The 16,758-nt window shown below is 41.0% G+C and overlaps 1 protein-coding gene across 1 annotated transcript in view; it reads right to left on the bottom strand.

Annotated features, from left to right (window-relative positions):
- The window catches only part of LOC104510430 (probable phospholipid-transporting ATPase VD), a gene marked incomplete at its 3' end in the record, with an annotated part of 16,612 nt that extends 11,130 nt beyond the window's left edge, over positions 1–5,482 (bottom strand). The window contains 4 exon segments of the mRNA XM_010152675.1: position 1; positions 3–74; positions 4,251–4,445; positions 5,220–5,482. The exon segment at position 1 is cut by the window's left edge and continues 117 nt beyond it. Coding sequence (XP_010150977.1) covers position 1; positions 3–74; positions 4,251–4,445; positions 5,220–5,482 — 531 coding nt within the window.
- Between the last annotated feature and the right edge of the window lie 11,276 nt (positions 5,483–16,758).

Raw genomic sequence — 16,758 nt, 5'->3', positions numbered from 1 at the left:
CATTACGTGAAAGACGGATGAAGTCCCCAACGCTGACGTTTTTCCAGCATTCATCTATGTATTTCTTTTCCTTCCTGAAATACATAGAAAAAAAGTAATTTTTTACAAATGCATAAACAGAAAGCTCAGAGAAACACACTGTAACTAGAAAATTACTCTAATAGTTAACTTACGTTGCCAAGTCATTAAAAATGGTCTGATGAGATAGTCTATTAGCTCAAGGTGAATATACTGCGGTCCAATCCCTGTTTTTCTGGGAATTACATTCCAAATACCCTCCCAGAATTATTTTAGCTCTATTTACAATTCAGCCCACTTGCTTCCTGTATTTTCATCATTCCAAGAAAGCAAACAATGTTTTCAGGATTTGTCTCTGGGTAATGACTTTTTCTTGCAATTATGCAACCAAGAATAGCAAATCTTTTTCCCTTTTGATAGGGTTTTTCAAAAATGTCCCTCTCCCAAGATGATAAACATCCACCATTAAGCAAAGAACATTCAGGCATATCAGCATTGAGTTGAAATTCTTTATTTATATGAAATATCCAGGCATGACATATACAAGTTTGAACTGTTTTCAACTTTCCATTTATAGCTGCTCTTCTGTCCTCAGCTGAGATGAAGAATCTTCTTTACGTAATCACAGCATCTTATTGCAAACACCATCAGGTTTGAAGTGGTGAATAGGATGCAGGGTAACAAGCAACAGGGAGTGCTTGATGAGCTAGCCAGAGGCACACAGTAGTAGGCTACTGCAATACGGGTGATGACACACGCCTACGGTTGCCGTTCCAAATGCTGCACAGGCCTGGATGCAGGATGTTTTTGCACAAACTATTCCTGCCCTCAGTGACTGCAGCTTTTCTGCCTTGCACAAACTAACCCCAGAGCTATGTTTAAAGAGAGGAGCATGTACTCTCCACAGTCTTCATTTCTCAGTGATCTGGATTGGGGTACAGTGCAGGCTGTGCTAGAGCTGTCTTCCTTCCCTGGATCTCATGCTAAGCTGGCCAAGAAGCGCACTCACACTGGGGACACGGGAAGTGCACCCAGCTTCCAAAGTGCAGGCATAAGCTAACAAGATTCCCAACAAAGCCATTGCGTATAGACTGGCACTTACTGACTGGCTTTAATCAAAGTGCTAGCTATGTAAAATGCTTCTGATAAATACTGAAATAGACACTTGTATTGACAAAGAAAACATCAGAAAAATATTCCCTGTATCAAGCCTTGCATCCATACCTTTCAGACCTGCATTATCCGACAGCACCCTTTTGGAAACGTGTGTCTACAAACAGAAGGCACAAAGCCCACACAATTGATCAGTGTACTGATGACAATTTCTCCAGTGAAGATAAGGTGGAGGTGGTTATATTGCTTTCAAAGTGCAAACAAAGCAAAACCGGGAAGCAACAAAGGCTGACATAAACTTAAAGCAATATGAGGCTTCTCTCTTCTCATTCAGATGCTCAACAGTAGTTTTCTACACAGATGGAAAACTGAAACGGTGGAAAGCATGTAGAACTTAATTAAAGCCATGTCTATCACAAGATGGATAAATTCAAAAAACACTGCAGGAATTAACTTTTCATACCAGTATATCTAGTTGAAAATAAATAAATAAATAAATAAACAAAAGAAAATAGTTGAAGGACAAATTTCTCAAGTAAATTAACAAAAAAACCCAGCCTAATATTAGAGTTTAACAGGAGAAGGGAAGGAAGATTTGCTGAAACAGGACGTGACTTTCAGTTGCTGAGAGTATGACTTAAGCTTTGACAGCTGCAAAGATGCTGACAAAGTAAATATATATTGAGGACATGGAGCAAGCTGAAAACTAGTGAAATGCTTTTTTGTGGGGTGGTGGGTTTTTTTTTTGGTTCTGTTTGTTTGTTTGTTTAGAACTATCCTTCAGGTATTGAAAACTGCATCAGCATAACTTTTTGTGTAGGTCAATTTACCCTGCTATAAAGGCCAAGTGAGTCCAGTAAGGGTACAACACCAGCTGGAGCAGCAGAATGGTCACTCCAAAACAGCCCCCTTTTCCCTCACCCTCCAAACAGGATGGAAAAAATTTGAGAACTCAGAAGAGAGGTGTGAGTAAGTTACTTCCATGGCCAGCCTGTATCTAGAAGAGTTGGAGAAAGGATGGAAATGGAAAGGTAAGCAAGACAAAATAAGCTCATAAGCAAAAGCAATGGCAACACCAATCTACAGTAAGATAAAAATACCAGATGAAAAGTTGCCAATTTCTGCCACTGACTTCTTCAAGAATTTTTCAAAGTGAATTGGAATTTGCAAAACTACAGAAATACTTGGAAATTAAAGATTTTGTCACAAAGCAACCCTTTGATTTACCCTTGAAGTAATTATTTACTAGAGATTTAAAAAGGAGAAAAACACTGGTACTCACATCCCTGTATTTTTTCTACCTACCATGTATTTCACAAAGAACTATGAAAACCTATTTGTCTGTGCTTCCAGTGTCGAAATTAGCCCTCAGGAGATGGCAAATATTTAAATCACTACCTAGTTAATAAATGTGGGACTGAAAGTATATGGTGCTACTTTTTACTTGATGAACCTGGACAAGACGCACCTTCTGTTTGCCAGGCTGGAGTTTGGGAGAGGAAAGGAAATCTAAAGGTAAGGAAGAATCTTGTAGAAAGGATTATTCTTTCTGCATCTCAACTCCATTCAGAAAAGCTAGATATGAAATTCTATCTGGATTTCAAATACACACAATGATTTGCATAAACATTCATTTGTAAAGAACAGTGATTGTAATGCATCTACATGCAAGGCTTAGAATGAAACAGAAATACGTGAGAGGTCTGCAGAAGAGGGCGAAGAAGAAAAATGCATCAGTCAGCAAAGTTATCAGACCTGCCGCTGATGCAGCAGACGGATCATGACCATACTCTTTATCCAGTTCAGCACAAGGCCAGACAAAAAGTTTAACTGTCTTTAGTAGTAGATCAGTGGGGGAATAAATGGATTTTTTCCATCATAATCACCTCACCACAGCTCTACTGAGACAATATGAACTCCACAATTTTAACAGATGCTCAAACAGAACTGCCTTCATACTCTGTGACTCATGGCTATTTAAATAACATCCTACTCTTCAGTGTATTGCCTACACTAGGAAAGGTGTGTCTTTAACAAATTCAGTAAGGTCCAAGCAGCAGCACAGAGTAGCTGCTGTAGTGCCAAAACATATTTAAAGCATCCCCTTTTCACTGAAGTGTCTAAGTGCCAATCAATCCTCTCCTACAGGTGCTATTTGCGATAGTCACCACAAAGTACTTGTTTCCCTGCACAACCACAGAGCACACAAGAAAGCAAAAGGGTCTACTACACTTCCACTAACTTTGTATTTCACAGGCTTTGAATTATTCTCATAATATCCTTTTATGACAGTAGAGAAGAAAAACAAGTGTGTGGGCAGCACTGATGTGCACTAGAAGTCTAGTGGAGGGTGTCCCTGCCCATGGCAGGGGGGTTGGAACTAGATGACCCTTAAGGTCCCTTCCAACCCAAACCATTCTATGATAAAAAGTGGTTTGCCAGTTAACTTAGAATATGATTGGTTTGCTTTCCTGCCTTTTTACTACTATTTGCCTGCCAGCAAACCTCTCACTACTTGCACGTTTCACTCCTGACCTGCACCTACGGTCTGTAATACTGCAAACCCTGCACTGCTGAACAGATGCGAACATTTGTACCAAACTGTGTGATGCACTCCAACAGAAAATGATCTCATCCTGCTGGGGAAAATGTTATTACATGATGAGTACATCCTGATACCACTAAGAAGCTTTACCAATATAGTGATAAATTACCAACCATTGAATGTCCATGATTATTACAGCGATCTTAGAGGAATTAAAAATATACTTTTCAAAACAAATGCTATGTACAACAATGCTTAACTAGTCCAAATACCTTGGTTAATACAGTAAAAACTCATTCATGAACACTCTTGCCTCAACTAAAAAATTATTTTTAAGCAAATTTTACACTAATTTGATATCCATTTAACAAAACTGGTGATCATTCCTGAGCAACCTGATCTAATCAGACCTGCTTTGAGCAGTGGGTTGGACTAGATGACCCCCAGAGACCCCTTCCAACTTAAATCATTCAATGAGTATACAACAAGTAAACCAAAAGTTTTATCACCAACTTCTTCCCATATACTCATAATCAAGTAATAACAATAAACCCGAAACACTGTTGTCTCTTACCTGCTATACACTTTGGTTAGTAAATTGTTTATCTGTTTATCCATTTTGTACTTTGAGTAATCCTCCAGACCATCTTTCACTGCAATAATTGTCAGAACCGCTACTAGAGGTAGCATTGTAATTTCTTTCTGGAAGGCTTCCACCAGAGGAACCCAATTTAGGATAACTAGAAAAAGGAAATACAAATTGGCAACTCTGAAACAAAGAAAAAACATAGGAATTAGCTGTGCTAGCAGTCATCCTTATTCCCCCACTCCATGCTATATAGACTCTTCAGTTAGCAGTAATTTATCTTTTCTTCAGCCCACGTGCAAGATAAGAACTTCTTAAGAACTGTTTTCACTCTGCAGTCAACAGATTACTTAGATGCACAGTTGCTTAATATGCATGATCAGATGGTAGAGAAACCAAGAATTTTCCTGTATTTTCAAACCTGTCCTCCAGGCATATGTCTTCTAGCGAGGCTTTGGTGAACTTGCACCCTCTCAAATTTCCAGGTCTTTTAAACTTAATTTTGTCACCTCCAGGGGGAGATGACACGTTTTTAAAAGGAGCCATCCTACAACCGCCCTGCATAACTTTACAAATCAGCAGTCCTCCAAGCAGAAAGGGAATGAAAGAAAAATTGGCACCAGAGAAAGACATGAGGGAAAGGGAGAAATACATGTGCAGGAAATGAGCTGAAAATCCTACTGCAGATTGCTGTGTGGCAGTGCTCCAAGAGTAAGGAACATTTCCATAATCTGAAGAACAGAATGAGTGGAAATTACATGAACTATGGAGAAAAGGATTAGCCCAACACTGGTGATACTTAAGAGACTCTGGCCAAATAAAACAGATCTTTTCAGAAGTGATAGGCAGGTCAGGAGGAAGAGTATTTTATGAATAACCATCTATATAGTCATACACACATTTAAATAAAAGGATTCCACTTCAGAAGAATTACCACAACCAAAAGGAGTTCATTACCTGTGAAACTGTTCAAATAAATTCCGTGGTAAAAAATTCAACAAAGTATATTTAGTGGTCCGTATTTTGTTGTTCATGTACAGTTTTGATACTTTTTCATACTCTTCTTTAAAATGTCCCAAACAGGGTATCACTATCCTATGTTTGCCAGTAGTTTTTGATGATTGACAGCCCTTGTTACTTGAATTGTTGCTACGTTCTCCGCCCTCCGAAGATATCAGTCTCTGCCAACGGTATCGGGCCCAGCGGATGGGATCTGCCATTGCGCCTGAAGTGCTTTATAATCCAAGGAGTATTCTCTCTCTGGAAACATGTTAAAATACAGCATGTTAAATAACAATTCTGTAAAGGGTTTTTCAACTAAAAAGTCACAGCTACAGTTTTAAACAAGTCTAGGAAAAAGGCATTTCCATATTTTGATTTAAAAAACCACAGAGACTTAATAGGTTATGTCAGGTCAGGAACCTCTGCTTCAAAGGTTGAATTTATCTGAATTTCATCTACCCTTTCAGGATCCTAGAGTATGACTACTCAGTACCTGAAGAGGGCCGACAAGGAAGCTGGGGGGGACTTTTTACAAGCGCCTGTAGTGACAGGACAAGGGGTAATGGGTTTAAATTGAAAGTGGGGAGGTTTAGATTGGATATCAGGAAGAAGTTCTTCATGGAGAGGGTGGTGAGGCGCTGGAACAGGTTGCCCAGAGAAGCTGTGGATGCCCCATCCCTGGAAGTGTTCAAGGCCAGGCTGGATGAGGCTTTGAGCAACCTGGTCTAGTGGAAGGTGTCCCTGCCCATGGCAGGGGGGTTGGAACTAGATGATCTTTAAGGTCCCTTCCAACCCTAACCATTCTGTGATTCTATGATTCCGTTTAAAATGCACAATATTTTTGTAATAGCACTTCATGTGGGCAGCCCACCCATCAGTTTCTCATGCTCTAGCGGTGAAAAAGCCGACAAGCTGCTAATTCTGCAGAGAACATAATTTTGAATGGCATCTTTATCTCAGACACTGCAGTCCTTGCTGATGGTTACCAACCTTTATTAAACTCAGGAGTCAACGATATAGCAATAGGCATCCGAGTACAGCCTTAGACTCTAGGTGAGGAATTGCCAGTGAAAGGCACCAAGTAGCTAACACAAACAAAAAACCTTTTCCTATTGAATTAGAAACAGGTCCGAGAATTTTTACCAACTGACAGAGGATGAACAAACTTCATGCTAGTGCTCCTCCTCTATACACCTTAGCCAAGGTCTAGCAATCTACCCAGGAATTTGTTTTCCTAAAGAAAGCCAAAACCTATAGGTATAGGGGATACTCACTTCATGAAACCACCTGATGCAGTCAGAAAATGACTTATACAGAAGAAACTATGCTTTAATAGATGCTCAAAATTTCTGATTTTTACAAAGATTTTTTTTCTGTAATTTACAATGAGTTTTTACAATTAATATTTGCTACATTTCTTGTACTACTACTTACATAGGACAGCTCATCTTATATTTGTTTATAACCTGCGTGACCCCCAAATGATCAGTACAGCTCTTTCTGGCTGCAAATTACTTTCCATCTGGTATCTTACTGTCTGCATACATTATAGCAAAATTTTTTTACTAAACCCTCTTCCTAAATTCCCACACAAAAGCTGCCTCTAAAACCTGCTGGATCTTTCTAAATGAAATCTCTTTAGTACAGACTAGCCTGCAAAGTCATCAAACTAATCCTGATTTTGTTTTCAGTCAACTCAGACGTCTATTCATGTGGTTATCTCTGCCACTGACAAATGCCACTCTGTGCTGCTCAGATTCCTCCAAAATGTTGCTGTGATTTTCCAAAATATCAATTTGACACCCCCACATCTTCAAAAGTCATTAGGGACTGCAGAACCTGCTGCTAGGGGAGTCTGTACTTCACTACTCAGAGCTCTTCAATACACATAGAGCTCTTAAACCCAAATGAACACCGGCCCATCTATAGGAGTCAGGACTGAAACAGAGAACAAAGTATTGAAAATGAAAGCATTTTAAAAGCTGACTTGCTGAAAAAAAAAAGATGTTCTTCTTTTGCAATCACAAATTCTAGCAGTTCAGTTCTTTAAAAAAGAAACTTCCAGGTTTTGGATGGTGTCCTTAAGGCTTGGCCATTTTGGGGAACCAATACTCCTCTTCAACTGTCTCTGCTGTAGCAAATCTGTAATTTACAAACAGATCTTATGCAATGAGGGGCCTTTTCAAAGAAACGTTTGCCTTAATTTGCTGGATTATCATGGAGAGTTTTGACATGATTTATTCTGTGCCCTGTTAAGTTTATCAGCCTCTTTCAAGCTTCCACCTTTAGCATGAATCATCAGGGTGTGTCAGTTAACCACATTTTTGCTGGAAATGGTAATTCTTTGCCCAAGAGCAGTAATGTGACATACCTCTACGTACATACTGTCACGACCTGCAATGCCCTTGCGGAAAACTTAAGGAAGGAAACACCACAAAAATTTCAAGATGTCATATGAACTAGGTATTTGGGCTCAAGTCAGATTTCTGGAGAAAAGTCTTACGTGTTTTCATAGGACCAAACAAACATCTCATACTGGTGATTTCTGTGACCAGAAGCAGCAGCAAAAGAAACTCTTTCTCAAAGTAAACTCCCAGGGCTAATGGGAATGCAAAGGCTTTAAATGGCAGATCCTGTTCTCTCAGTGAAAATTATATAGGCAAAACAACCTATACAGCTAACCCAACTTTAAAAGCTTAAGAATTACATTGTCCGTAACATACAAATAAAAATGGGGAGAGCTGAGGATTGGGAAAAACAAACCAGAAAACCTGACAAATTTCAAAACCTCCTAAATTCTCTTTTTGGTTTTCATAATTTATTACTTTTTGTAGCATTTGGTGCCTGGTGACCACTGTTAAAAAAAAAAAAGGAGGGCGGGGGGAATACTAGGCATTTTAGCTTGAGGAAGAGCAGTCACCCCTCACTGCACAACATCCCTGACTCCTGACACAGCTCCAAAACCTATGCCCCACCCTTCCTCCACCGGCTTGGGAGCTAAGTAGAGCTTAAAAAGAACAAAACATCAGATTCATTTGTGTGCACAGCTTATTGGTGCCAGTATCCCCAGTTTTGTATTGTAACATCTTTTCAGAGAACTTTGAAGAAGTTTGTATGGATAAGAAATAACAAAGGCAAAACCACAGTGGAAACACTGTATGAAAGCCAACAAGTAATCTGAGAGGCAACAGGTAATCTCCTATGATCAAAAAGGTGAATCAGACAATTAAGCAGTATCTTGGGAAAAAAAGAGTTTGGATCTCATACCCTGCCACAACGCCCTCTGCCTCACCCAGGATTTCACTGAGCTACCATTTGCAAAGGATTTTTTAAAAAAATAATTTGCATTTCCATTTTAAAATAGGATTGGTGAGGCTTCAGACTTCAGCAATCTCTTTGGCATTTTTCCCTCTTTTGAGTATTTTTCTTCTTCTTTCTCATTAAATCTGTATCATAAACTAATGAGCACCTTCTCTTTGGTTAGATAAAAGAACGTCAAATGGGGATTCATTAACTTCATGTAAGATACTGTAAAGGATGAAGTGCCCAAGGATCAAACAAAACCTGTTTTAAACAATTTTTCTAAGAAATCCATTCTCTTAAAAGATGATTTGACCCTACTGTCATGTTATCTTTCAAAGTAAATCCTTGAGTTCTCCAGCTAACGTGAATTTGAAGTAGTAATACAAAACAGCAGATGTTTCTTCAAACACTGGCAGAAGACCCACAAGACGGGTTACTCTGAAGTGGTATTTTTAAATGTGTTTTAAAAAAATAAGTTTATTTAAAAAAAAAAAAAAACACAAATAATGTTCACGTTTGAAAACAGGAAGCCTGAATGATCATATTCTAAGTTTTGAGGGCAGTGTCACACAAGCTAGGCTATGCTCTCGTTTTCACACTGTACACTCAAGTGAACACTACTTGATCTTGCTAAAAGGCAATAGCCGATACGGAGATCAGCTGGATGGCGTACATGCAAAAAGGCAAGTTTCTGCACCAAGATCACTCATGTCACATGATCATGATGAAATGTTGAAGGGAATTATCTGATACGAGACATATTATTTGCTTTCTCTCTACCTCAGTTCCCTCATGTACTCTGATTCTTTCCTCTTCTTATAAAGCACTTTGAGATACAGAAAACTGGAAGGACTAGATACGGTTAACGTGCAATAGCTAGTTGCCAGATCTTTGTAAAAGCAAGTTGCAGCAGTGTCATTTTTACCACAGGACAGATCAACACGATACACTATCCATGTTTGACCATCCTTTATCACATTAAAAAAGCCTTTAATAACTCTCTGCTAGTGGCAATGCTGAGAAAACCCCTATTTTTAAATGGTCCGTACCCCAAAAGGAAGGCTTTTCATCACAAAGCCCAGTATAAGCATTCTCTTGTATGTATATTTCATGTCCAGAAGTTGTTTTTCATTTTCATATCACTTGCCTTTTATTGTCTCTATTTATAAAGTCTGTCAGCTTCCAATTCTATGAAGTATCACCTTCACATCTGCATGCAAGCCTTTGCTCCTAGCTGTCCTACAGGGAGACGGAGCTGAGACTGAAAAATCTTTAGTTCCAGCTATATTATTCAGTAGCCTTTGGCAAATCACCTGGCAATCACTGACCTCTCCCATCCCAGATTCTTTCTCAAGACTGTCTGCAAGAGAGATGTGTAGAGAATTTAGCCAATGTTTATACTGCCCTGGCACTGCACCCTATTATTACACTGTGGTCATTTGCTTGAATGTCAAGAGAAGTGCCCTACCATTTACCCCAGCTTCTCTTGACCACTTCCTCCCTTCTGACAACATCCTTCTCTTTTACTGTGATCTCCAAATAGTTTGTCCTCGTTCTTCTTTCAGAAAATTCTTTGTTAAATACACTTGGTAAATGACATATTACACAAGAATGTTCTCAGACCTCTGGCACACGCATGTGTATGGTACATGTTTCTATCCTGTTCCTGCTCAGGCACAGGCTTTGGACACAAGGTGCATCAGGCCGCCTGTGTCATCTGGGCTTGTTTCCACTAGGAAGTAATCAATCAATTTTTGGCAAACAAAAATGCAATCAATAAAATTGCATTATCTTACCTGAAAAATGTCTGCAGCATCTAAAAGGGAAGCAATTCAGACAACGCATGTCTCCAGCAACACCCCTTCTCTTAGCTCCCTACTTGAATATTTCAGGAGGTTCTGCAGGTCTGAGGTTCTGGGGTGACCAGGGAAGAAAAAAAAATGCTAACCTGGGTGGAGGTCACACTACACAAAGCTATGGATGACTGGATCATCCCTGACCCACACAAAGTCCCATTTAAACCTCTTAGCAAGTGTTAACTGCAGAGGCTCACGAGCACTTGGGTTGCTACATTACCAGTGGAATACACTTTCATGCCAGAAGTTAAAAACACCTTCTAATCACCTTGAAAACTCACCTTTTAGACAATGGAGAAGCTTAAGGGAGCCGTCCTAAAGATTAATTTACACTCTGAAGAACAAATACTTCTTTTCTCCTAAGGTGTGATACTTTAACATGCGATTTCACAAGTTTGTAACATGCCTTTGCAAGCCAACATGAAAACTGCAGGGACACCCTAGTATGCTAAATAGATCTAGATAAGAGACATGTGCTGCCAATTTATGGGACAAACAGCCAAAAACCTGCAGGAATCAAACCCTCAAATCTAAGAAAAATACATGGTTATTTGCAACCACATATTCTGAGTTATATTCATAAGGGGTATGATATTCATATCATAGCAGATAGCTAAGAACTTGGATTAAGAGAGGAAGGCAGATGTTTCTATAAAAAGTGCAAAGCCATGGCAAGATTTTGCCATGCACTCCTATCTACAAAGTCTGATTTAGCATGGGCAACACTGAAAACCTGCAATGCTTGAACTGGAAATTCTTGAAAATTCCTTGGATGTGAGTACATTGTCTGCCATTGGCAATTCTTCACAACGGAAAAACAACCAGCAAGGATGCACTAAAACCCAGGAAGTGCCAAGGATCTGACATGAGGTCAGTCGCAAGATAATTTAATTGTAAACCATACCTGCAGTAGTATTGATTAATGTGCTACAGTGTGGGAGCAGTACATAAAAGCAGAAAATCTCCTTCACTTTCATCAGATGTTGTTCCTACAGAACAACTACCAAATATTAGGTTTAAAACTCAGACCAATCATGTGTTTCTGGAACAGGCAAGCAGTTTCAATATGAAACTGAGTACTGGTGGAAAGCTGTGATTTGTGCAAACATTGTATATCCTCTTCCCCATTCACCAGAAAAGTTCTGCTTTATGGCCTGTTCTCATGTGCCATGTGCCTCTCAAAACTGTAAAACAAACCCTTTCAGGTAAAACGTTACTCTTTTATGACCATGTCTTCTCACAAGTATATCTTTAGCTCATGTTCATGCAGATTTTAATCACTGCAGATGCTTTGATATGCATGAAATTCACATTAATTTCACAATAAGACTAAGGTGTGGGCCACATAAAAAATTTATACTGGTGTTCATACGATGCAAAAGGATGTGATTTATTTGTAGTCAGTGTACGTTCCCTAAGCTACAGTAAACAGTTTTAAAGGAAATGGATCCATCTTGGCAGTATTGCTGTTTTTTAACTATGCTGATTTCTTTAAAGGGCCCAAACTTTGCTGGGTAGATGAAGTTTAGGTTACTCATTGAAATTTACACTGAAAGTACCTGTTACAGCAAGAAACTCTACTTGAGTTCCCAAAACCCTATGCTGGGTCTCTGACTAGCCCTATTCTTCTGGTTTTGTAAGACATCTACATTATCAGCTCTTCAAGAGTTCCAGAAACTTCCAAGGCATCCAGAGAGTCTTCAGGTTTAATACTCTAGGGTTAATCAAAGATCTGGGAAAGGAGGTTATACATATGGCTACAAAAAGGGCACAACTCCAAATCTAAAAACAATCCCCCACAGTTCATTTAAAATAAATATACTAGATTTCATTTTATCCTAAAGACCTTCTGGTTTTAAAAAGACTTCTCTGCCAACACTGGAAGCCAGAAATGTGGATGTAACACGTGTGGGCATAACCTGACCTACTTAATATCGAGATAACTAACAGCAGTTAAGCCACAAAATACAGTACAGACTTAGACAGCTCATGTCAAGGCCTGTAGCAGTGCAGTTTCACTGGTTTTTAACCAAACACATTAAAGCTACCTTAAGCATACTACAATCACACCTACCAAAAAGTGTACTTCAAATATGAGCAATTTACATACAGCCTTCTGATGTTTAAGAAGCTGAAACGACTGCTACAACACAATGGTGGAGTTTGAGATCCTGAGGGCAGTGAAGAGGGCACAGCAAGCTCGCTACCCTTGACTTCAGGAGAGCAGACTTTGACCTCTTCAGGGATCTGCTCAGTAGATACCACAGGGTGAAACCCTTGAGGGAAGAGGGGGGCAAAGAAAGCTGGTTGATATCCAAGGATCACCTCCTCCAAGCCCAGGAGCGATGCATGTCTACAAAGAGGAAGTCAGGCAATGCCAGGAGCCCTGCATATATGAACAAGGAGCTTCAGGACAAACTCAAACACAAAAAGGAAGCCTACAGTGGGTGGAAGCAGGGACAGGTGGCCTGGAAGGAATACAGAGAAATTGTCCAAGCAGCAAGGGATCAGGTTAGGAAAGCTAAAGCCCTGATGGAATTAAACCTGGCCAGGGATGTCAAGGGAACAAGAAAAGCTTCTATAGGTACATCAGTGACAAAAGGAAGAATAGCGAGAACGTGGTCCCTCTCCAGAAGGAAACAGGAGACCTGGTTACCCAGGAAATGAAGGAGGCTGAGGTACTCAATGAATTTTTTGCCACCATCCAAGTCGCAGAATACAAAGGCAGGGACTGGGAGAATGAAGAACCGCCCTCGGTTTGAGACCATCCAAAAAAACGGAAGGTGCACAAGTCCATGGGACCTGATGAGATGCATCTGTGGATCCTTAGGGAACTGAAGGATAGTTGCTAAGCCACTATCCATTATATCTGAGAAGTCATGGCAGTCCAGTGAAGTTCCCACTGACTGTAAAAGGGAAAACATAACCCCCATTTTTAAAAAGGGAAAAAAGGAAGACCCAGGGAACTACAGGCCATTCAGTCTCACTTCTGTGCCCAGCCAGGTCATGGAGCAGATCCTACTGGAAAATACGCTAAAGCACATTGAAAATTTGGAGGTGATTGATGACAGCCAACATGGCCACACCAAGAGCAGATCTTCTAGTGGAAGGTTAAGGTTAGGGTTAGTTAGGTGCTGTTTAACATCTTTGTCAGCAACATGGATGATGGCACCGAGTGCACCCTCAGCAAGTTCGCTGATGACACCAAGCTGTGTGGTGCGGTGACATGCTGGAGGGAAGGGATGCCATCCAGAGGGACCTTGACAGGCTGGAGAGGTGGGCCACTGCCAACCTCATGGAGTTCAACAAGGCCAAGAGCAAGGTCCTGCACCTGGGTCGGGGCAATCCCAATCACAAGGACAAGCTGGGTGCAGACCGGATTGACAGCAGCTCTGAGGAGAAGGACTTGGTGGACGAAAAGCTGGACATGAGCCAGCAGTGTGCGCTGGTGTGCTGGTTTCAGGCAGGAACAAACTCCTCTCCTACAGAGAGTTGGCCAGCCCCACTGGACCTTGTTTCATTCCACAATACATCAGGCTCAGTGGTCAGGCTGGGGGCATGCACAAGTTCACAAGGCGTGAAAGTGACCCTGAGGGGGTAGAGTTTAGGGATGGTTTTGGGCTAGCAGATAGCTTTGCTGATAGCTCCGCTTATAGATCCCTCGGTTACTCCTCCGCAGGCTTTTAGCAGAGAAGCAGCTTCTTTTTTATTAGGCTGGTTTGTGGGGGTTGGGTTTTTTCTTTTCTCCCTGCTCTCAGGCTCTTGGGCTCAGGGTGTTTTTCTCTCCACTCTTGGGGTTGGGTTTTTTATTTCTCTCCACTCGGATTTTGCCTGATGTTTTGGAATCTGGCTGTGTCAGTCCACAGCTGGTGAGATACTGTATCATATCTTCTATTTTTTGTTGTTTTAATTACTTATTATTAGTAGTATTGTTAGTACCACTCTAAGTTTCATTTATACTATCAGGCTCTTCGTATCTCAACTTTTACGAGCTCTACTTGTTTTTTGTTTTGTTTTTGTGGTTTTTTTTTTTTTTCCTCAGACCCTTTGGATAGGTGATAGAGCAACTGGTGGTACTGAATTGCCAGATAAGGCTAAACCATGACAGCTGGCAGCCCAGAAAGCCAACTGTATCCTGGGCTGTATCAGGAGAATTGTGGCCAGCAGGTCGAGGGAGGGGATTCTGCCCCTCTACTCTGCTCTGGTGAGACCCCACCTGGAGTGCTGCATCCAGCTGTGGGGCCACCAACATAAGCAGGCTTATCAACCTGAAGGGGACAACACGAAAGCTGGCGGGGGACTTTTTACAAGGGCACGTAGTGACAGGACTAGGGGTGATGGCTTTAGACAGAAAGAGGGTAGATTTAGATTAGGTATCAGGAAGAAGTTCTTCCCGGAGAGGGTGGTGAGGCACTGGAACAGGTTGCCCAGAGAAGCTGTGGATGCCCCATCCCTGGAAGTGTTCAAGGCCAGGCTGGATGAGGCTTTGAGCAACCTGGTCTAGTGGAAGGTGTCCCTGCCCATGGCAGGGGGGTTGGAACTAGATGGTCTTTAAGGACCCTTCCAACTCAAACCATTCTGTGATTCTATGCTATTTCAAAGGAGTGATAATGCTACAGCTGACAGCACCTTAATTGTCAATGTTGTTGTGTTGATCCAGTGTATTTGTGCCGTAGCTTCAGCAACAACTGCTGTGCATAAGCATGGCTCCTACTTTCTATCAGTAAAGCATTTTCCTCACATGCAGTCCACCTGCAAACGACAGTGCTGTTTTAGAACATAAGCTATGCATTGTCTTTTTCCTTTGTTTTTTTAAGGTTTTCAGTGGGGGATGCCTTCGGAGAGGCCATTCTGAGCATCAGACTAAAACTACACAGGTGTCTACTTTTCATTTCAGCCTCATGAAATCCTTCGTGGCATTTCTATTTATTTTAGTACTGCTGATCTGTTCTTGCCTCTCTTACTCATCTCCACACTCACCTTTTTATTTCTCTTCCACTACTGGTTATTATATTTAGGTCTAAAATTAGGCTCATATCTTGCAGACTTCACTTTATGACACTGACTTCAACTATTGGCTGTCCCACACAGGAATTGTGCATCATCCCTATACTTGGAACATGTAAATGTATTTTCATTTCATTAATGTGACAGCAGAAATTAGGCCAGTATTTATATCCATTTGAAACAGCATATAGTGTATATTGATGGATTCTGACTTTATATGGACAAAACACAGCTTTTAAAAGTCACTACAGAAACCACAATCAGGTGTGATACAAGTAGTCACTGGCCACTGTTGAACAGAATTCAAGTGAGCAGTGAAGATAATCTTTCAGCACTGCAGTGATTTTTTGACAAAACTGACTCTTCTATAACCTCAGGAACACAATCAGATATTCTTCATGGAGCAATAAGACCTGTCTAGTGCTTGGGGTATTTTGACAGGTGTAACCTGTGAATCCACTTTAACCACTAGAGTTTCTACAACACTAGAAAACACGCCTCTTGAGAGGGCATTTCAGGCCTGAAAGAGACAAGCATCCTCCAGCAATTCAGGGCTCAACCACAAATGCGTATCTTGAAAACTTTTATTATTAAAAATGAAGCCAAAAGATATGGAAGTCTCAAAAAAAATGCAAGGGAGTAAGAATGCTCAAATTATGACCCTAGTAACCTCCAAACAATGTAAGGTACTAAAGAAGCAGTGCTGTGAGTAGCTGAACTCATTTAAAAGCTAACACTGACAGGAGCTGCTCTTGCTTCTCCAACTGTCTGCTCTCAGCTTTCTTCCCTCCTTCATAATCAACCTGGTACTTACTGAACCATCATCCACAGTAGTGGCAATTAACAAAAGAATGTGATCCTTGTCTGTCAGTCCTAGCTTGTGCTCCTGTAAATAGTAACTGCCCACAAACTAACTGTACGGATTCAGTCTAAAATGATGGCTTGGGACCAGCTTTTGAGTCATGCAAAGTACTTAAGAGAATTAAATTCCACTCCGATCTTGAGGAAACTATTTAGTGCCTCTCTGCTGCAATCCTGCCTGAGCTGGCCGTGTGCGCTGGCAGCCCAGAAAGCCAACCGTATCCTGGGCTGTATCAGGAGAAGTGTGGCCAGCAGGTCGAGGGAGGGGATTCTGCCCCTCTACTCTGCTCTGGTGAGACCCCACCTGGAGTGCTGCGTCCAGCTGTGGAGCCCCCAACATCAGAAGGATATAGACTGGTTGGAGCGAGTCCAGAGGAGGCCACGAAGATGCTCAGAGGGCTGGAGCCCTCTCCTGTGATGAAAGGCTGAGAGAGTTGGGCTTGTTCAGCCTGGAGAAGAGAAGGCTC

Source organism: Eurypyga helias, unplaced genomic scaffold (genome assembly GCF_000690775.1).
Source record: "Eurypyga helias isolate BGI_N326 unplaced genomic scaffold, ASM69077v1 scaffold9795, whole genome shotgun sequence".
Classification (NCBI taxonomy): Eukaryota; Metazoa; Chordata; class Aves; order Eurypygiformes; family Eurypygidae; genus Eurypyga; species Eurypyga helias.
The sequence above is the reverse complement of the archived record's forward strand: the minus strand, read 5'-3'. Positions and strand labels throughout refer to the sequence as shown.